We start from the raw sequence: 21,715 nt of genomic DNA, 5'->3' as shown, positions 1-21,715 counted from the left end.
CTGATCTCACAAGCTTCATATATACAGATATCTGGACAGTTACATGGATCCGATGAAAAGTAGTTCATTAGGATTGGGGATCCGATTTGAGATAACAGGATGGGTAGATTCATCCTTGTCACCTGTTCATCTCATTGGTATTAATAGGTATAACTAATCCTCGGACTCAAAGTAATATTAATTGGTATTCTGGATTACGGAATGTGACGCTTTGACTCTGGTGTAACACGATCCTTAACAGAGATGACTCTGGGGTGTGAACATGAGACGTTGGGTATCACAGGAAGTGATTGCGGGATCGTTATATATTAGATTGAGCATTTATCACTCCCGATAAATGGGAGATACATCCAAGGATCGCTTGTGGAAGACTCGACTCTAAATCCTTGCAAGGTGATAGCTTAAGACTTGAAATACAGATTTCACTTAACCTATCTATTTGAGTTGACTCGGCCTGTACAAGTAAAACGAACGTCTCGCTATATGTGACTTGACATCATCCATAGTCATAAGATTCAGTTCAAGGATATAGTTGATAAAGGATCGAATTATACTGTAACTAATACGGAAAGGTTAACGACAGAATCAACCTGTCTTCTTATGGCTCTGGGGGAATGACTACGGACTTGCTAATCACATACTCTGTACATCATTCCGTTATGCAAAGATTAAATATAATTCTTTGAAAATTAATTTAATAGTTGCATACGGCCAGAAGTAATAGGAACCTAATGGGTCACACATAAGACTTGGAACCTAAAAGAGAGATAGATGTTAATTAATTGATGGAAGCCCAATTGAGCCCAATGAGGCCCATGGACCATAAGGGGGGTCGAAATTCATGTATGGTACATGAATAATTAATTTGATTTTAATTAATCCTAATTAGATTAGGATTATGAATTAAATTAATTAAGAGATAAATAAGTTAGGAGTTTTAATTAGATTATAATACTCCTATTATTATCCAATAAGGTTATTATTATTATCCTTAATATGTTAGATATATAATGAGATAATAATTAGGAATTCTATTCCGAATTGAATTCCTATTCAGTAACCTAATTCTATCTAACTAGGGATTAGATACAAGAGATTATAAATACCCCCCACTATGTGATTTTCGAAATTCTTCAACCCTAATCCAAGGCTAGTGATTTTCGAAACCTACCCTAAAGAAAGAAAGAGAATTTTCGACCCCCAGTTCGAGGACGAGATTTTCTACGGCTTCCTTCCGATCAATTGATTTCATCTATTTCTTTTATCCTTGATCTTGTGTTGATTAATTAGAGGCAATCTATTTTGGTTGCTATTCAACGGTTGATTCTAACTTAATCTTCCCGTGTTTTATTTCGTGCTTGGGAACTCGGAGAAGAGTTGTGGGCACTTCATTAACAACGGTAGATTGATCATCAAAAGGTAATTCTTCTTATCCCTCTTTATATGAAATAACGATTAACGGATCCTAGGGTTAATGAAAATAGGTTAAAATTTTTATATTTCCGCTGCTATACCTTAGCCTAATTTCCAACAGATATCTCATGGGTCAGCAGAGATCTGATGAGCTCATCATACTTGTAGGTGGTTAGGTCTTGGGCTTCCTCAACGGCTGTCTTCTTCGCTTGCCAGCTTTGGGGAAGACTCCTCAGTATTTTCTTCACTTGCTCTTCCTCAGTGAAGTTCTTACCGAGCCTCTTGAGTTCGTTAATAATGTTGGTGAACCTTGAGTTCATGTCAGAAATTCCTTCACCATCATTCATCTCGAACAACTCGTACAGCCTCATTTGTTGGTTCACCTTGGATTCCTTAACCTTACTGGTTCCTTCATAGGTGACCTCCAGCTTCTTCCATATCTCCTGTGCTGACTCACAACCTGAGATTTTATTGTACTCTGCAGCATCTAGCGCACAGTGAAGCATGTTTATAGCAGCGACATGATTTTGTAGTTTCTTGAGGTCATCCTCTGACCACTTAGCCTCAGCTTTGACAGACGTTTGTCCGTCAACAGTTTCAACAGGGACAAATGGGCCTTGGACTATGGAAAGCCATGCACTCATGTTTGTTGCCTGAATGAAGTTTTTCATTCTGTTCTTCTAAAAGGTATAGTTAGACCCGAAGAACAGAGGAGGCCTAGTAATGGACAGTCCCTCAAGAAGAATCTGAGTTGTCTGATTTCCTGGGAAGAAACGAGTGCTATTCTCAACCATTGTGGGGAACAGCTCAAGATAGTTATATCTTGTTCATTGAGCTATTAAGCTCTGATACCACTTGTTGGTCCCGTGTAACGTGACAATATTAGTTCCAAAGGGGGGGGGGGTTAGGAACTATTTAAAAATTTTCACGTATGGCTAACTGTTAATTTTTAACTCAGACTTTCTCGAAGTCTTTTAGCACGGTGAAACTGAATAAGTTTTAGATACAAGCTTAGTCAACAGGTGACTAAGTCTGAATCTGTCCTTGAGTCAGGAGATAGCACTTGAGTCTATTCCTGAACTCAGCTTCTCAGTTCACTCAATTCAGTTTATGTTCTTTTTAGCGTTTAACTAGGCAATGTTATATCAAGCAATAATTTAAGAAGATAAGGGTTAGAAAGATATTACTCAAAAGACGTATCCTGGTTCGGCCTCTCCGCCTACGTCTAGTCCCCGGAATTCCTTCCGAGCTTTTCAGAATCCTCTACTGAGCTCTTTAAAGGTAGAGCACAAACCTTTTACAATAGAAAGCTGAGTATACAAGAGTACCTTCCTCTATTCCTCTACTCACTCCTATTTCTACCGCTGAGTACTATGACCGAGTACTCAGCTTCTCCTTTCTATACTTCTAGAAATGATAAGTGTTTGTTTGTCCTAAACAACAATTGCTAAGACACTTTAGATGATTTAGATCACTCTAGACTTTTACACAGAATTGGAATTGGTGTAAGATTTGGTTTGCTTTTCTCACAGAACTTCGAATATCAATTTGGTCAGCGTTTCGACTTGATTGAAGATCTGCATCGAATGAAGCGTTTGAGTGGCCTATTTATAGTGACACTTGATGCACCGGTAATTTTGAATTTCAAAATAACCGTTGGAGGGAAACGGCTTCCTGTCGCTTTCACTCAGTACGTGCTCAGCGTCCTCGTCCAATCAAATTCTTGTATCTTCTGTCTTCGGCAGTGCTCAGTAGCTTTCCGTCAGACAAGACAGAATGTCTCCACATTTATGGTAAAGTCTTCCAGACAGCTTTCTGTGTCTTTTGAACTTTACCCAAAGTAGAAATACTTTATCTTCAAGTTTATTCAGGTCAGCCGCTGACCTGACTTTCTTGTCGCTCAACTCAGCAGCTTCGTCTTGAAGCTTTTGGTCAAAGGCTTCTCGATCCTTCTTATTGCTGGGCTTGCGTTTTACTCAGTGCGGGCTGCATTTTGATCTGCTTGGGCCGTGAGACTTTTATCTGTTGACTTGGGCTTGACTTTCTCTTGTGGGCCTTTAGGCCTTACAACTTAATGTCTTATAGATTTAGTGACTCAACATTGAACAAACACATTAGTATGAATAAATCAAAGCATTTAAATTTAATGTGTTAGAATACTTTTATCATGGAGATTTAATTCTTGTTAAATAATTTTGTCAAATCAAAATCATGTGGAAAGGTGTTTCAACATAAATCATTAATCCAGTTAGCAAAACTTGCACACTTGTTGAAGATACTCATCGAGCCCCCTATCTTTTCCTCCACATTCTTAATTAATGCAATTAAAGTCACCAACTCTCAGCCACGAGCCATTCATCGATGCACTCATATCTCATAAATCATCAAAGAATTGTCACTTAAATAATATATGGGGCCGAACATAGACACTCGTAGGAGTATAGCTTGACCTATAAGGAACACCCCCCCCCAATCATCATAACTTGAGAGTGGATAAACTGAGGTTAGTACAAATAGTAGTAAGATTAACCTGAGTGCTATGCCAAAACAGCCAAATTCCATAGTGGAACCCGTCAATGTCAAGCACCTCAAGAGAGGAGAAGTGCAACATTCTCATAACATCAGTAGCCCGTACCTTGGAAGGCGAGGCTTAAGCAGAACAAAGGATATCAGGATTGTGAACTTCAACAAAATGTCAAAGAGCATGTTGGAAAAGACTACCCACTGCTCGGAAAACATTCCAAGAAATAATCTCCATAAAAACAAAATATAGAAAGAAAACAGCGACCACAAGACACACTCTACGGAGCCATGAACAAATCTGTGTCACTCTCCACTTTTTTATTCAAGATACACACCTGGGCTGCTACCTTAACCCCTTGTTGCAAGTTCCCACCATTCAGATTCATGATCGGTGATAAAGGCTTCACACGGGGGTCAGATCTACGAGACAAAATAATTGAACCAGCTAATCGAAGATGTTTTCCTTTACCACCCATTTCTGAAGTAGACGGATCCGATGTAAGAGTTGATAGCTTGTTTGCAGTTCCCACCTCCCTATGCACATCTTCATCAACCAAAGTGCAGAAACGGATTATGTGATGAGAAATCTGGGGTTCTGCAAAATTCAAACATTTGAGCTTTCCCAGGCCTTGTACCAACCAATCTGTCCATTCCTCTAGATTGAGAACCTTCATGAGGAGCATTCGGGCGGCTATTACTAGCCTTAGAAGCAGCTTGAAATGGTAGAGGAGAACTGGCCGTAGGTGCAACACAAGAATTAGGATGTTTATTAACCAACTTCTTACGACCCATGTACTTCCAACGAGGGGCCATCAGCCGACCCCCATACTAATCCTACTTAGCTTCTATAAAATTCGGAGCGGTCACCTCCCTGTTCTGCCGGGTCCCATCAGAGGGCAAATCACTTGGTCACAAGCACTTATCCCGCAAGTGCCTATACCGGCCATAATTGGTACATGCCATATACAGACCGTCGTACTCCACCTATTGAGCAAGACCATCTAGGGGTAACCTGAGCCACCCGTGGTTTAGTTAAGTCCAACTCCATGCAAGCTCTTGAAAAACGACCCCGCAGTGCTTTAGTTGTGGTAGTATCCACTTTGATCGACATCCATATCATTTTCCTTAAACCCATAAGGACATTCTCGTGGTAATAAAGTAGAGGTAGCTCCAGAAAACGAACCCAGACTAGGGTCGAATCCACCATGTCATCAGAAGGGGAGAAACTCGGACTCCAGGTTCCCATAGGCCCGCCCACAATCACATGCTCTCTATCTTCATCCAATATGAACTTCGCAATATGATATCCCAACCTAAGTTAATCAAGTCCCATTGACCTTTCGGCTTCCATAATTCCTGCACCCGGTTCCGCAATGCTATATATCCAACCGAACATCCCAACATCTTTACAATTAACGACTGATGCCAAGTTGAGAAAGCTTGTCCAGCAAGTTAGGGTCCATAATATATGGGTGTAAAGGATTTTCTTTCGGAAACACAATTGACATTTGTCCTGGCATAGTTAGGTCGATTTTTGAAAAATCTATCATGGTGTTGTCTGGGTCACACACATCATTTAGGTAAGGTTGACGGGAAAAAAAGAAAGGTCCAATATTCTTTTCTCTATCCTGGCGGCGATGGGGGCTGCGATCTTCACGTAAACATTGCTTCGAGGCCAGCGCCTCCCTTCTAGTGGCCGCGCCTCCCTTTTTGTGGTCGTGCCTCTCATCTGAGCCACCGGTCTTTGCTGTTCGGTGCCTCTCTCTCTCTCCTTACGGCTTTGGAGTTTCTGTTCTGCGTGCTGCTTTGAGTGGTATTCCGAGGTCGGCATCGCTCATCTTGTGGCTGGTGCCTCATCTCGCCGCCGGTTTGCCAATTATGCCACTTGCATCTCCTTCCGCGCTGGCCATTTCAGAACCGGAATCCATTGCGTTTCTGTTTGAGCGGAGGGCTTTCTTCAAACATGTTTCTGGTTTTATTTCTACACCGTCTGTTCCGACGACTCCTCTGCCAGCGTCGATATTTACTGCTGTGGTTAAGAAGACGGTATTGCCTACGGCTATTCTAGCCCCGACTCTGCCTCTAATTTCTGATGAAAGGGGGTTCAGAGCTGTCAAAATTCCACAATCAATACGAGGAGGGGGTGAAACTATTCTAGCACTCTGTAATTGGGAGAATCACGTTGAACAAAGGTGAGAGCCCTTGGAAGCATGCTGAATTGAAGCAACGTCTGAACTAGGTATGGAAACGTTCTATGGATTGGCAACTTATATCTTTGGGTAAAGGTTTTTATCAAATTATTATGCCTGATGAGAATGCTTTGCAAACTATTTGGGGAATGGGTGCTATTTCTCTTAAGTCGGGAATTATTCAGTTTACTCCTTGGACTCCAGGATTTAATCCTGATACTCATAAGTCCACTTCTGCATAAGTATGGGTTAGGTTATATAATTTGCCTTGGGAGTTTTGGGACACTCAAATAATTGCCAATATTACACGAGTGATTGGGGTTCCAATTCGCTTCGATCATAACACTGTGAATGGAGAATTTGGGCATTATGCTAGGGTGCTAGTTGGTGTTGATCTTTTTTGTGAAATACAATCAAAGCTTAGAGTTGATACTGATAGTCATAAGCAATGGGTTTATCTTGAATATGAGCGCTTGCCGACGCTTTGTGGAACTTGTTCATCAATTGGACATACCTCAGCTAAATGCAGGAGAAATCTCAAGGAACTACCTAAGCCACAAGCCTAGAGGTCTGTTCATTCTGGAAAGGGGCAGGGGGTGAACCGAACTAACGCTGAGCATGCTAAGGTTCAGGAGGATCCTCAAACTGCTGTTCAGGATCCGGTGGATGTAGAGGAGGGCGAAATTGCTGCTCCTCTACAACTTGTGTTGCACCAATCGGTTGACAAGAACAATTTGGGACATGAGGAGGAAAAGAAAAGTTGGGGTGAGCGAAATGATGAAGATTCTGTATCGGGTTCTGATGGATCCCCGGAGCCTTTTTCTCTAATGGTGGATATAAATTGCATACCTGAGGTAAATACCGAATGGATTACCACTAGGAAGAAAGCTAAATCTAGGAGGAAACATGATTGTGAAGATTCCCGTTCTAAGGAGCGGGGCAGTTCTTCACTACCTAAATGATCACTCTCTACTGGAACTGTAGGGGTATTAATAACCCTAGTATGCAGAGGGCTCTAAAACTCCTTTGTTCTGTCAATCATCTGGATTTGGTATGTATCTCTGAACATATGGTTGCTTTGGATAGGATTCACTCTTCTTTCTGGAATTCTATTGGTTTGCAGTTTGTTGCTGGGAATTCTTGTAACTCTATTTGGCTACTTTGTAAAATTGGTACCCTTCATCTCTGCTCTATGATACTCTATCATGATCAGCACATCTCTATCAATTATGGTAGTGCCACAGAGTACACTCAGCTCTCTTTGTCTATGGCTGTACTTTTTTTGGCAGACGACGTATGCTTTGGGATTCTCTCAGTGTTATTGTGGGCAGTAGAAAAAAGCTGGTTATCGGTGATTTTAATGCAGTCATTGGTGCTCACGAAAAGATGGGTCGTAGTCCTTCTGTCATTAGTTGTCGGGACTTTCGTGATTTTATTAATACTAACGGTCTTGCGGAAATTGATGGCTCTGGTATGCATTTTACATGGTCTAATGGTCGTAGTGGCCCTGAACACGTTGAATGTAAACTTGACAGGGCCCTTATGTCTGAAGATTTTGTTGATTCTTGGGATTCAATCATCTGTTCTGTTCTCCCTCGCCATCAATCTGATCACAGTTCGTCACTTTTGGTATGCAAAAATGGCTTGGCTCGGCAAACACGTTTTCATTTTCTCTCTATGTGGACTACACATGATTCACTCAGGGGTTTGATTGCCGATCATTGGCGTAACTGTCATGTTTCCCTTCCTCCGGCGCAGCTTCTTTGTCACAAGCTTAAATCTTTGAAGCCTAAACTGCGTATTTGGAACAGAGAAGTTTTTGGTAGGGTGGAAGTAAATATTGCTGTTGCTTAGTCCAGGCTAGCTGAAATTCAAAGGGACATCTCTGTGCAGGGTTTGAATGAGAATTGGCATCTGATTGAGGCTGAAGCTCAGCGCGATCTTGAGCTTCAGTTGCACCAGCAGGAGTTGCTTCTTCGTGATAAAAGCAGAGAAAAATGGCTTGAAGCGGGGGATCAGAACTCCAATTTTTTTCACCGTTCGGCCAAAGGTAGAAAAATTCAATCATCAATGGATTCTCTTCTCATTAACGGAACTTTGGTTGATGATGAGAATATCATTTCTCAGTATGTTGTAGAATACTTTTCCACTCTGTTTACTAGTAGCAGGCTAGATATCGATCAGGGTGCTACTGTTGCGGTTATTTCGAATTTGGTCAATTTGGTGGGCAATGATAAGCTCACACGGTGGCCAACACGTGATAAGATCCGTGCTGCTGTCTTTAGTCTTAACTGTGATAGCTCTCCGGGTCCAGATGGTTATGGGGGTTTTTTTTACCAGCACTTTTGGGATGTAATTGGTTCAGATGTTTGTAAGATGGTGCAAAGTTTCTTTGACACTAACTGTATGCTTCCAGGTATGAATTCAAGTATTATGACTCTTCTTCCCAAAGTTACTGAAGCAAATGAAATTCAACATTTTCGACCTATCGCCATGAGCAATTTTAATTATAAGATCATTTCAAAGATCATTGCTGATAGGCTGGCGCCTGTCGCCTTGCGCATTGTTTCGGATAACCAATTCGGTTTCATCTCGGGTAGAAGCATTCATCATTGCATTGCTGCGGCCTCAGAAGGGGTAAATATGCTTAATAAGAATTGCTTTGGTGGAAATATGGCTTTGGAGATTGATATCGGGAAAGCTTTTGACACCATTGACTGGAATTTTCTCCTGGCTGTTCTTGAATCTTTTTGGTTTTCTTTGCAATTTAGAAGCTGGATTTTGGAGGTTTTTCGGTCCGCTCGTATGTCAATTGCTTTTAGAGGGGGTAGCAAGGGTTATTTCAGTTGCTCATGTGGGGTTCGGTAAGGGGATCCGCTTTCTCCAATTCTATTTAGTATTGTAGAAGACTTCTTTAGTCGTTGGTTGGCCAAGCTGGTGGGTGAAGGCAAGTTTCAACCCATGGTTTATCACAACTCCTCTCCTTTTCCTTCTCACTTCCTATATGCAGCTGATATGTTAATTTTTGGCAGGGCTACTCTAAAAAATATGAAATGTGTCAAGGATCTTTTCAACTTTTATACAGCCATATCGGGTCAGACGGTTAACTGGGATAAATCCACAATTTATTTTGGGAACAGTATCAGCATTCAGCGTAGGAATTGGCTCATTGATATTCTGGGTATTTGTGTCGCTCGGCTGCCGTTTAATTATCTTGGGGTACCTCTTTTTTAGGGGGCGCCTAAGGCTCGTCATTTACAACCGCTTATGGATCGGTTCCTTGCTAAATTTAGTCTCTGGAAGGGGCGATCGCTCTCTTTAGCTGGTAGGCTAACTCTGATAAAATTGACTTTAACGGGTGCTCTCATTCATTCACTTATGATTTACAAGTGGCCATCCTCCCTCACCACTAAGATTGCTAAAGCTCTCAGAAACTTCCGTTGGACTGGGGACAAGGATCAGAGAAAGCTTCTTACTGTCAGATGGAAGAAGTGTTGTCAATTGTATGAATTTGGGGGGGCTTGAAATCAAGGATATTGGTGTTTTCAACAACTCGCTTCTTGGTAAATTTAGTTGGGATTTGATTCAAAAAAAGGGATATATCCCTTCATTGCTGCGAAATCGCTTCCTTTATCAGTCTGGTATGCCTAAGCGCTATATTTCAAATTCATCGGTCTGGACCTCTGTTCGACCAATTTATGATCAGATCAGTTTGGAAGTGACCTGGTGGTTTGGAGACAATTCTGATTTGAATTTCTAGACGGACTCCTAGATTGCACCGACGGTTGCAAATCAGCTCGGCATTCCGGCAAATATACAGTGCAAGCTTTATGACCCGCTACACTCCTTTCGTGCTGATGAATTCTGGACTAATTTGCATCGTCTACCTGAGCTTGTCTAATTGAACATTCTGAGGGTTTCTAGCAGTCGGGACTGAACAGACACGTGTGTGTGGAAACCGTCTATGACAGGTATATATACTGCCAAAGGTTTCTATAGCTCTTGCTGCAACAACACTCCGGTTGAGTGGAACAAATTCCTTTGGAATGCCTTTGTGCCGCCTAGGCGATCTGTCACCTGCTGGCTAGTGATTCATAGGAAAATTGCAGTACAAACCAATTTACAGGTATGTGGTTATTCTCTTGCCTCGAGATGTGAACTGTTTAAATACCATATTGAATCAATTGATCATCTTTCGTCACGTGCACTGTGTCAAATAGTCTGTGGAATGTTGTCTTCTCTGTTTTTGGCATACACCGTAGTAGTTTATTGACCTTTAAGAATCTTTTTCAGGAGATTAGAGCTGTCCGTTTGCATATTTTGATGAGAAAATGGTGGAATTTGGCTGCTATAACTGCTGTTTGGTACATTTAGTACATTAGGAATTTGGCTATTTTTGAAAATGATCTCCCTTCAATCCAATTCCTTCAGAATCGGCTTCACTATTACATTCAGGAACCAAAATGGATTGTCAATCTGCGGAGCCGTGCTAGGCCTCCGTCGGACCCTATCATTTTTCGATGGTGTCCGCCGCCGACGGGTTGGATAAAGGTTAATACCGATGGAGCAGCGAACGGTGCGCCTGGTATCGCCGGAGCTGGTGGGATTTTCAAAAATTTCCGAAGGTTTGCTATTGGCTGCTATGCTATTAACCTCCATAGTTCCTATGCGTACATTGCCGAGCTGACTACTATTATTTTCGCAGTAGAATCTGCCTGGGAACGGGGTGGCACAATCTTTGGATTGAATCGGATTATGCATATGCGGTTGATTTGCTAAATAGAAAGTCTATCATGGCTCCCTCGATAATTAGACAAGACTGGATTCCGTGTTTAGCTAGATTCACAAATATGAATTGCAGAATCTCTCATATCTATCGGGAGGGCAATCAAGCGGCGGATCAACTTGCCCGCTTTGGCAAATCGGCAACTGCTCTTACATGGTGGCACTCGGCTCCTCATTTTTGTCAATCGTCTGTTTTTGACGACCTTTGTAATGTTGCTTATGTTCGTTTTCTTTAATTTTTCTGCTTTGAACTTTCTTATTTTTCTTTCCCCCTTTGTAATTTTCCTTTTTTAATTAATAATATTTCGGGTTGATTTGGTGTGCTAGGGGTGCCAACTTAATTGGAATGTCTTACCACTTAATCGTGTCTCAATCTTTCATGCAAAAAAAAAGGTGGTTTGTGTTGGTCCCTAGTAATTAGTTCCAAGGGGGGGGATAGGAACTAATGTAACTTTTTCGCTTTTAATTATGCTGACTTAATATTATTTTAAGAGTTTGATAACTCAGCGTGTTGGTCAGCACGACCGATTGATTAGTCAGACAGTTTTAGTTCTATGCTGACTAAGACTGATTGACTTGAGAGTTGGGAATTGACACTTGAAAGGTCAGCTTCCAACTCAGCACTCAGATTTTACAATTTATAAACTGAGTAAATTTTACAAGCAACACATGCACATATATATATATATATATATATTGAGAGAAAGAGTTTAGAAGTTACTCAGCACGACTTATCCTGGTTCGGCCTCTCTGCCTACGTCCTGTCCCCAGTTCCTCCTGGGATTTTTCAATCCAATACTGAGCTCTTTCAAGGTAGAGCACAAACCCTTTACAAGGCAGTGAGTATGCAAGAGTACGTCCTCTATTCGTCTACTCAGCTCCTACTAAGTACTACAACCCAGCACTTAGATTTTTCTACCACTGAATGCTTACAACCAAGCACTCAACATACACTCTCAATATAACAATTGATAAAACACTTGTTCTCTTTTCAGTAAAGAACACTTTAGAAGATTACACAGAATCACTCTAGCATTTACACAGAGAATAGAAGATTTGGTGTAAGATCTTTTTATATTTGAGTGCTTTGAAGATTTTCTCTCTTGTATTTTTCTTTTGATACTTCGGCAATGATCCAAGGCTCTTGATTGTCCTTTTATAGATGGAAATCTGCAGATGGATCATTTGAATTGTTTTAGCCGTTAACACCAAAACGGTTTTTTTAGGAAACATCTTCTGGTCAGCTTCAGACTGTTCCGCCATTCCCTTCCTCTGTTTTCTTCAGGCGTCAGGTTTTGTCTTCTTGCATCAGACTTGTCTTTTTGTGCCAGTTGTCTTTTACCAATAATCCATTGACCCATATTTCTTGGAATTAGTCTTCTGTGTATTTTCGAGGCTTCAATTATTGGTGCAGAAGATTGACAGACTTTGTCCTTTAGTGAATGGATCCTTCATGCTGCTCTGACTGTCACTCAACTTCACTCATTATCTTCGAATGTTCAACTTCCATGCTGAGTTCCTTCTTAGTCAGCTCCGTTCTGTTTATACGATTCTGAAGGAGTCTTCCAATTTAGTCAGCTTCGTTCTGGTAACTTTGAAGAAGACTTCTGAAACTGAGTTCTACTCCACTCAGCTTCTATTCTTTTATGCTGAGTTCCGTTCCACTCAGGTTGGCTTATGCTGACTTTTGTCCTGTTTAACTTTATATATATTTTTGCACTCAATATTGAACAAACACATTAGTGCAATTAAATCAAAACATTTAAATTTAATTGCCTCTTAATCATGGATGCTATTGTCAAATCAAAATCTTGTGGAAAGGTGTTTCAACAGTTTGAACCGCAGCAGGGATGACTTCCGGGTTGAGGAGAGACACGTCATGTACCCAATTAAATTTATTTTTTAACAATTTACTTGTATACATATTTTCTAAATCTAAGACTTATGTAAGTTGATGGATGCCACCATCTATTTTCTCCCAACCAAAAAAGAAGAAAGAGATACGCACGAAGCCAAGAGGAAAAAAAATAAAAATAAATTGTAGATATCGTTATTGAAAAGGGCCCTACTTAACTTACAAAATCATGTAATGAAATTTAAAATTAAAATAAAAATAATAACTAAAATGGTAAAACAGAAGACAGCTTCTCGGGGTGGATGGTGGGGGGTAGAGATGTGAGAGAGAGAGAAAGAGAGAGAAAACAGAAAAACATCAAACAAGGAAAAGAACCATAGGAGAAAGAAAAGCCAGAGATTTAGAAATATTTGGGTGAGAAAACAGTGCAAAGGTTCTATCTTTTTCATTAAAATCAACATTTTTACAGAGGTCACTGAGGGAAACAGGATACATCAACGATGGGGGTTCAAGACTTCCTCTGAGATCATCCTGCAAAGGGGCAGTATTTAATATATTTTTATATTCTCTTAATTATATTTTTTCATTTGCTGCCTTTTTGACTCCCTATCTCTCCATCTTCCTCTTTCCCATCACCATCACCACCCCCCATCTTTCATATTTCTTTCTCTTGAAGAAATTTTCAGAGAAAGAGAAAAAAACAACATAAAATTTCAATTGCAACAACATCAGCATTGTAGGCTACTTCTTTTTGGTAAATTTCATTCCCCTTTTTTCTTTTTGTGTCTTTTAAATTGCTTGCTATTGAGGCGATTCCTTGATTCTTTGTTGCCTTTGGAAATGCAGTATCTTTTTAATCAATTCCATAGAAATTCACGTCTTTTTTATTGTCTTGTTTATGTTTTGTGTTTCCATTTCAGTTTTGGGGGAGTAGAGTTATGTAATTTGGAAAGAAAAGATTTAGAGATAATATATTAAAGCAAGGATGAGGGACAGAAACAAGGATGAGGGGCTCCTACAAATGTCAGGACTTTGCATTTCTTTGTAACATAGTGTTGTAACTTTGTATAGTTATTTGTAAGAAGATATTCAATAGTTATTGTTGTGAGTTGAGAAAGGGGGTGGTTTTGACAAGAAAACCTGGCGATTTCATATTACCATAGCTGCCTCCACTGCCTGTGTTGGTTCATCAAGAGATGGGGGATGGATGGAACCTATATGGATTCCACTTCTACTGCTTCTTCGCTTTGATTCTTCTTCTTTCAATTCAGGATTCTTTGTCACTCAATGATGAGGGTAATTCTATTTGTTTTTGCATTTTCTGTTGTTCATGTGTTTCTAAGATGAGAATTTTAGAATCTGGTTTTGATTTATCTACTAAAATGTGGTGAGATTGCAGGGTTAATTTTGTTGAAATTTTGGGAAAGAGTGAGTTATGATCCAGTTGGTGCTTTGAAGGACTGGAATCCAATGGATAATGATCCTTGCTTGTGGCCTCATGTTCAATGTGTGGAGGGTAAAGTGCAAAGATTGTAAGTTCCTCTTATGTTCTTGCTTGATGATAGCTATGTATTATCAAAAGATTGGAATTTCTTGGTTGTAATAGTCTTGTCTACTTGTAGGGATTTTAATGAGCTGCAGATGGAAGGGACCTTGTCACCTGAACTTGGCAAACTTATTCACCTAAAATCTCTGTAATGATCCTAATTGAGTTTTGCAATTTTGTGATTTTGAATGTAAATGGAGCAGATTTGTATTTGAAGATTTGTAAAGATTCTATTGTAGACACTTATCTTTAGTATTGAAACTAATTTGATTTTATGTGTTCTTTACAGCGTGCTCCGTAAAAACTGTTTTTCTGGCACCATTCCTGAGGAGATTGGAGAACTCAAAATGCTGGAGCTGCTAGACTTAAGGGATAATAACTTCAGCGGAACAGTTCCAGTAGAAATACTAAGATTGCCATCACTAAAATGCTTGTGAGTTTGCTTGTAGTTTATTTCATTATTTCAACAATATCATTCCGTAGTTTTGTAGCCTGAAACCAACTGTACATTAGGTTGCTTTGTCACAATAAATTTGAAGGAAGCAGTTCTGTGAAGATTGGGAGGCTTAACTTTTTTTCTGATTTGCAATTTGATAAAAAACTTGCATGTGCTGCAGTCCCTTCAATTGGCTGTATAAGTAGAAAGTTTGGAAATGGGTAAGTAAGTTGCTCATCTCTCCTTCTCAACGCCCAACTAACGGGGCTTATTCATTAGTAATATCAGATTAAAGGATATCCATTAATAATACATCAGCTCATTTGCAATCTAGAATCTTATGTATATTACGATACTCAAACACACGCATGTATGCACTTTTATCCATATATTTAACCATATAACTTCATCAGTGAGGTTTATTTATCATGTATTATATGCTGAGATCTTTAACCATCTTACAAGGTTCAAGCTTGGAATGGATTCTCAGCCTGAATGTGGTGGAAACTGCTTTAAGAAGTTGCCCAGTGAGTACAAGTGGATTCCGAGCTTTAACTTAAAATTCATGTGGGTGATAATCTAATTCATTTCTTGCTTTGATCAGGTTCACCTGAGCTGCAAATATTTCAAAATGTGGAGATCATTGTTAATTCTGTACGTCGTAAACTATTTGAACAATCCAGTAACCTTGCAGCTCCACCTGCAGCTGGTGGATCTTCCTCAAGTCAGATCATTGCTTTACGGACTAGTCAAAGTAGTGGGAGTTTCCCAGCTATACCAAATAAGAAAAATTCTCCCCCACCAGTGCCTGTTAAATCTCCACCGGTGCAAAGTACTGCAAATAGTGTTCCGCAATCTTCAAGCAGTGGAGCTTTAGAACATAAATGGATCTATTTCGTGATTATTCCTGTTGCATGTTCCATTGTTATTGTTTCTATAGTCCTTCTGCTTATTGTCCGCAAACGAGGCGTCACAACCATAGGTCCTTGGAAGACTGGATTGAGTGGACAGCTGCAGAAAGCATTTGTTACAGGTGAACTTCATGATGTAGTTAAAAAGAGAAAGGGAAAACTATGACATGCCATTGAATTGCATTGCAATATATTATTATTCTGATAATAATTAATTCAAACTGTATTTTCCATTTTGAAATTCAGGGGTCCCCAAGCTAAATCGACCAGAACTGGAAACTGCTTGCGAGGATTTCAGCAACATAATCGACACTCGTGACGGTTGCATTATGTACAAGGGAACCCTGTCCAGTGGAGTTGAGATTGCTGTTTCATCAACGTTAGTTGCTTCTTATAAAGACTGGTCAAAGAACGCTGAGATATCATATAGGAAAAAGGTGCGTCTCTTTTTCTAGTTACTTAGCAGAATATATTACATTAGGAAATCTTATATTTCAATCTCTTGTCTTTTTCTATTTAATTTTCTTACTACTTTCCTGTTTTGTTGATGTATGTTAGATTGATACTTTGTCCCGCGTCAACCATAAAAACTTTGTCAACCTAATCGGCTACCTCGAGGAAACTGAACCTTTCGATAGGATGATGGTGTTTGAATATGCTCCAAACGGAACCCTCTTTGAGCATCTGCACAGTAATTCACTCGATTAGTTTGTTTAACAGTGGTAAATTGTTATCTAGAATTCTGAAACAACTAATCTTGTCCTTTTTCAGTTACGGAAATGGAACATCTTGATTGGTCTATGAGGATGAGAATTATCATGGGCACCGCATATTGCTTGAAATACATGCACCATGATTTAAATCCACCGGTAGCGCATCCTAACTTGAATTCAACTCAAATCTATCTTACAGATGATTATGCTGCTAAGGTAAATATTCATGTATATCCCCTCTAATAGGTTGGCTTAATGTGTAACATCTTTCTTTCTCCTACTATCTTTATGAATTGAATGACTTTACTCAGATTGGAGAGGTCTGTTTCACGCCACTGCGACCAAGGCCGAAAATCTCCAGTGATAGTGACTCAGAGCATTCTGTGTTGCCACCTTTGGCTGATCCAGACACAAATGTATATTGTTTTGGGATTCTGTTGCTTGAGATCATATCTGGAAAGCTTCCGTACTCGAAAGAACAAGGACCCTTAGAGAAATGGGTAATTCTACAATCTAAGAGCATTTAGTTTGCTTTGAGATTTGATATAATAGATGAAATATTGATTAATTAGGCATAAAAATGTGAACTTTGCAGGCTGCTGAATATTTGAATGATAGCCGGTCGATCAGCTACATGATTGATCCAACCCTCAAGTCATTCAAGAACAACGAGCTGGACGTAATCTGCGGGGTTATCCAAGAATGTATACAAACGGATCCGAGGAAAAGACCAACAATGAAGGATGTTATCACCAAATTGAGAGAGGTAATTGCTATTTCACCAGACCAAGCAACTCCAAGACTTTCTCCATTGTGGTGGGCTGAACTTGAGATACTATCCGTGGAGGCCACTTAATTCTCTCAACTCTTTTCCGTGTATTGTAAGTCAAAATGTCTCATTTGTTGTCAAAATCTAAAGTTTAAGCTTTTTAATTGGTGGCTCACACCACATCATTCAATCTTTCTTTTCCTTATCTGTGTATTCTCTCTTTTATTTTAGGTACTGTTTCATTGTATAAGTTTGTTCATACCCCCATTACTGCCTTGCATTTCCTTCGGTATGAGAGTGTATTATATTATTTATTGGGTGATGTATGCACTTTGGCTTGTGGTATAAAAGAAAAAGAATACATTAATTCAGGAAGAGGCTGTTCAAGCATATATATATATATATATATGATATTAGTTAATAAATTTGAGATTAATGTTAAAACATGTGATACCTTTTTCAGAGCCATTCATTCCATTTTTGGTTTCTTTTTTTAACTGTTTGAGAAAAATACGACTTGACATTTTCAGTTAAGTTCTTTAAGGGTCTCAGTAACTGAAATTATATATTCTTATTCATTTTCCTTCTATTGCTTCTGTTACTTTCTTCGATCTTATCAATCCTTCATATCCAACTCTTATGTTTCTTCACCCCCTCCCCAAGATGGAGCAGAAAAAGCTATCAGGCCACTTTTGTCAAAAGCAACAAGCTTTTGATGTTAGGTTAGAGCTTTAGTGTACAAATCAACGGGTTGTTGACTGGTATGCAAGTATGGGCTAGAAATAAAACCAAAATAGAGATATGTGTTGACAATGTGTCATTTTATATCAAGATGCTTGGTTCTCCCATGATATACAAGGTTAGCCCTGCACAGTTTGATTATCACCTATATAATAACGGGTTTTCGGATTATCTCTTATAGAGCAAAAACCGTTTGCAACGGAAAAACGAACCATGATCGCGTATGACCGATCACGAAGGACACCAAGCCTCTCCAAAGATATTGGCACAGCCTTGTTGTCTGATGATGAGTATTGTCGTACAATATTTGACTTGCCCTGATCACGCATTTTCTATCAATAAGCTTTGTGAGTTCATGCACCGGCTGACTAATGAGCATTGATAATTTGTCAAAAGGGTGATTAGTTACATAAAAGGGACCCTAGATTATGTAATTCTATTTACATATCGTCCCATTGAAGCAATTCATTGTTATTCTGGTAGTGATTGGGAAGGTGTCCTGATGATAGTCGCTCCATTAGTGCTTACTATATGTTTCTTGGCTTTAATTTTATTTCTTAGAAGACTTTGCAAGCTATTGACTATTGCTCGCTTTTCCATAGAGAGAAAAGACAAGGATGTTGCCAATTCCACGACATAACTTTTATGGCTTCCATATTTGCTCAAAGAAATTGGATATCATATTTCCACATGAGTGTGGTTGTAGTGTGACAATGTTGGGGCTATTTACTTAATTGTGAATTCGATGTTTCACGTTCGGGCAAAACACATTCAACTCGACTATCACTTTGTTCGAGAGCAACTTGCTCGTGGATTCATCCATGTCTTCTATATGATGTTGAGAGTTGAACAAAGTTTCTTACTTCACGAGGAAAAGAAAGAAAGAGAAAACCTCCTCATATGTATGTAAAAGAAACCTTCAAACGAGAGAAAGAAATAAGAAATTCTATAATACTCTTAAAGTATGTGTTCATTTAGCTATAATTCTAGTTAAAAACAAAAAAAATTAGAATACTCATTGATATATGATAAATGAAGTGGGGCCGGAACAAATACCAGCCAAATAAGTTTATTGGGCCTAAACCAAAGGCCCATATTAAAATGACATGATGAGAAGGATTGAGCGGTTAAATGTAAAGCTTCAAGAAGAAGGTACCAAGTTTCACACGTGGACCAATGAGATATTCAGACTTCAAGATCACGCTCTTAATCCCTATATAACGCTAGAATTTACAGAGTCACATAAAGGGACTAGAGTCTGAATCCAATCAATTATGTACACGTGGAAAGGTGTTTTGCGAGCCCAATAAGGAGTTGATATGTCTAAAGTACATTACACTTTAGGTATGAATTATCTATAAATAGATTTAGAAATTGTGCTCCGAGTACACTCACTATTCGCAACTAATTACCAATTGCTTTCAAGTATTTCTTACTCCTAAGAATATCACTAACGTAAGCATCAGATAGGTACGTTAGATTCCGGCCCCACCCTAACCGTTTGCGTGCTCTTTAATTATAAGATGAGATATATATATTTTATTATCCTAAAAGTTGAACACCAATTCTTTTATCCATGTATCTTCAAAGAGTACCATGCTCCATCACTATTCTAATTTTTTTCTTTCATTAAACACCCATAGCAACAACTATTTTAAAAAGAAAATTTAGTATATTGCTAGAGTACATGTTCCTTTAGTTATATAAATAATGTTTTTTTTAGCAAAAACCATTTTATTCATATATTTCTAAAGAGTACCACACTCCAGAAGTATTTTAAATTTTATATTTTTTAATCTTTCATTTTATTAAGAAACATATACAAACTGCAACACTTCATAATTTCACCTAAGAAGGGAGAAGCTGGTTAACTTCCTGCTTCTCACAACCCTCCCATGCCCAAACTATATCTTTTAGCGACGGCTTTAATCCTCTGTCGCAAAAATCCTTGTACTCAATAGTATCTCCTGACGTTTTATTAAACTCCACTACATAAAACGACGGCGTTACTTCAAATATTTCCGCATCTATCATCAACTGCCCTTTCCTTCCTTGTTTCCATCCCTGCAACTTCATTTTCCCTTCTTCCTTATTGAAATAAAAGCTCTCAGACAATGCTATTTCTTGGAGTTTCGATATAATCTTCGATGCTGGTTTCATAGAAGTAAATCTCGTGTTCAATCTTTTATTCTTTTCCGTCTCAAATAATCCCGATAAATCAAGCCCTTTCGACTGTGAAATGATGTCAAACGCATTGTAATTAGTTGCGCTCACATTTAACTCCTCTTGTGAATCAATCGAATTTACGGACGATGACGACGACGACGGCGACGAAGACGGCGACGACGGATCGAAAGCAGCGTCGACATCTTTAAGCAACATTGATCTTTGTATCCCTTGTGGAGACGGCGGCGTTTCAATCTTTTCATATCCTTTTTTGAACCAAACATTTTTCTTAATTTTAGCAATGGTGATTCTTGTGTTCGGATTGGGATCGAGTATTCGAGAAACGAGCTTTTTAGCTTCGGGATGAAACCACTGAGGACATCTGAAATGTCCTCTAATGATCTTTCTATACAATTCCATTAAATTCGAATCACTAAATGGAAGAAAACCTGCTAAAAGAACATAAAGAACAACACCAGATGACCATATATCAGATTTAGAACCATCGTATCCTTTTTTGTTAATAATCTCAGGAGCAACATAAGCAGGAGTTCCACAAGTTGTATGAAGAATAGTCGTAAGACCGTCTTGTTTTGTCGCGCTCAAGCCAAAATCGGAGATTTTAAGGTCACCGTTATCATCCACAAGTAGATTCTCCGGCTTTATGTCGCGGTGGTAAACACCGCGACTGTGACAAAAATCTACCGCATCGATACATTGCTGGAAATATTTCCGGGCAACATCTTCTTTAAGTCTCCCTTTGGAAACCTTGTCGAAAAGCTCGCCGCCTCTGACATATTCCATGACGAAATAGATCTTGGACCGGCTAGCTAAAACCTCGTACAGTTGAACAATGTTCGGATGCCTAACGAGACGCATAACAGATATTTCTCTCTTGATTTGATCAATTAATCCACTTCTGATTACCTTGTCTTTATCTATAACTTTGATTGCTACATTTTGGCTAGAATGGAGATTTCTGGCAAGGTAAACTTTGGCGAAGGTTCCTTGACCTAGCATTCTTCCTACCTCGTATCTTTTCATCAAGATACAACCTTTGTTCTCCATGTCTTGTTTTTTGTTTTCGTACAAGGAAATCTTACGTATGTATGTGACAAAATTGAGATTAAACCATGCTTGTGGGTGTTATTTTTGTTTAGGGCTATGGGAAAGGGAGGAAAAAAATGTGGGTGAAAAGAGAAGTGAAGCCATTGTCCGAAAAGGGCAATGAGAATGTTGAGAGACAACTACGCATGCTTATACAGACACTTATTACAGGTAATAAGATGTGATTAATGTTGTTTCAAAAATAAAATAGTTTGTGTAACCAAAAATTAAATAGTTTGTCTGGGTTTAATTCTATCAACAATGATTGGATATTATTAATTCACTTTCTACTTTTAGTATATTGTTTATCCACACTAGTTTAGATTAATTTTATCACGTTAAACCTTACCCTTATAAATTGCTAACATTTATTTCAAATATCAAATTAATTAAAATTATTAAAATTTATATTTAATGTTTGTTTAGTTTTAATTTGTGTACATTTTTTTTCGTGGGTTTTCAATCTAAACAGTAGAATAAAATATTTGAGGGTAAATTACATCTATGGCCACTGAACTTCACCCATTTTCACATTATGGCCACTGAATTTCATTTCTTCCC

At 38.9% G+C, this 21,715-nt stretch overlaps 2 protein-coding genes across 3 annotated transcripts; one reads left to right on the top strand and one right to left on the bottom strand.

Moving 5' to 3' along the window:
* The first annotated feature begins 13,049 nt into the window (after positions 1-13,049).
* On the top strand, positions 13,050-17,454 carry LOC136232510 (protein MALE DISCOVERER 2-like). Of its 2 annotated transcripts, XM_066021711.1 has the most exons (13): positions 13,050-13,519; positions 13,686-14,061; positions 14,165-14,297; positions 14,388-14,459; positions 14,601-14,744; positions 14,825-14,968; positions 15,213-15,274; positions 15,352-15,780; positions 15,905-16,095; positions 16,217-16,349; positions 16,430-16,587; positions 16,683-16,871; positions 16,967-17,454. In XM_066021711.1, exons 2-13 carry the CDS (start codon positions 13,962-13,964, stop codon positions 17,225-17,227), a joined length of 2,016 nt encoding a protein of 671 aa, XP_065877783.1. In that variant the 5' UTR covers positions 13,050-13,519; positions 13,686-13,961; the 3' UTR covers positions 17,228-17,454. The 2 variants fall into 2 exon arrangements, with proteins under 2 accessions (XP_065877783.1, XP_065877784.1); XM_066021712.1 differs by lacking the exon at positions 14,825-14,968.
* A 2,275-nt stretch (positions 17,455-19,729) lies between these two features.
* LOC136233709 (CBL-interacting serine/threonine-protein kinase 20) lies at positions 19,730-21,115 on the bottom strand. The gene has a single exon (XM_066023417.1). It carries the CDS (start codon positions 21,113-21,115, stop codon positions 19,730-19,732), a length of 1,386 nt encoding a protein of 461 aa, XP_065879489.1.
* Between the last annotated feature and the right edge of the window lie 600 nt (positions 21,116-21,715).

Source organism: Euphorbia lathyris, chromosome 6 (assembly GCF_963576675.1).
Source record: "Euphorbia lathyris chromosome 6, ddEupLath1.1, whole genome shotgun sequence".
Taxonomy (NCBI): domain Eukaryota; kingdom Viridiplantae; phylum Streptophyta; class Magnoliopsida; order Malpighiales; family Euphorbiaceae; genus Euphorbia; species Euphorbia lathyris.
This window is presented reverse-complemented; position numbering and strand designations above follow the sequence as displayed.

What these genes read in the sequence shown, in the direction of transcription:
- LOC136232510 (XM_066021711.1), top strand. Translation starts at nt 13,962, where the DNA reads ATGGGGGATGGATGGAACCTATATGGATTCCACTTCTACTGCTTCTTC. An exon ending in CTTATTCACCTAAAATCTCT is followed by an intron (nt 14,460 to 14,600) that starts GTAATGATCCTA and finishes TGTTCTTTACAG; the next exon opens with CGTGCTCCGTAAAAACTGTT. An exon ending in AGTAGAAAGTTTGGAAATGG is followed by an intron (nt 14,969 to 15,212) that starts GTAAGTAAGTTG and finishes CCATCTTACAAG; the next exon opens with GTTCAAGCTTGGAATGGATT.
- LOC136233709 (XM_066023417.1), bottom strand. Translation starts at nt 21,115, where the DNA reads ATGGAGAACAAAGGTTGTATCTTGATGAAAAGATACGAGGTAGGAAGA.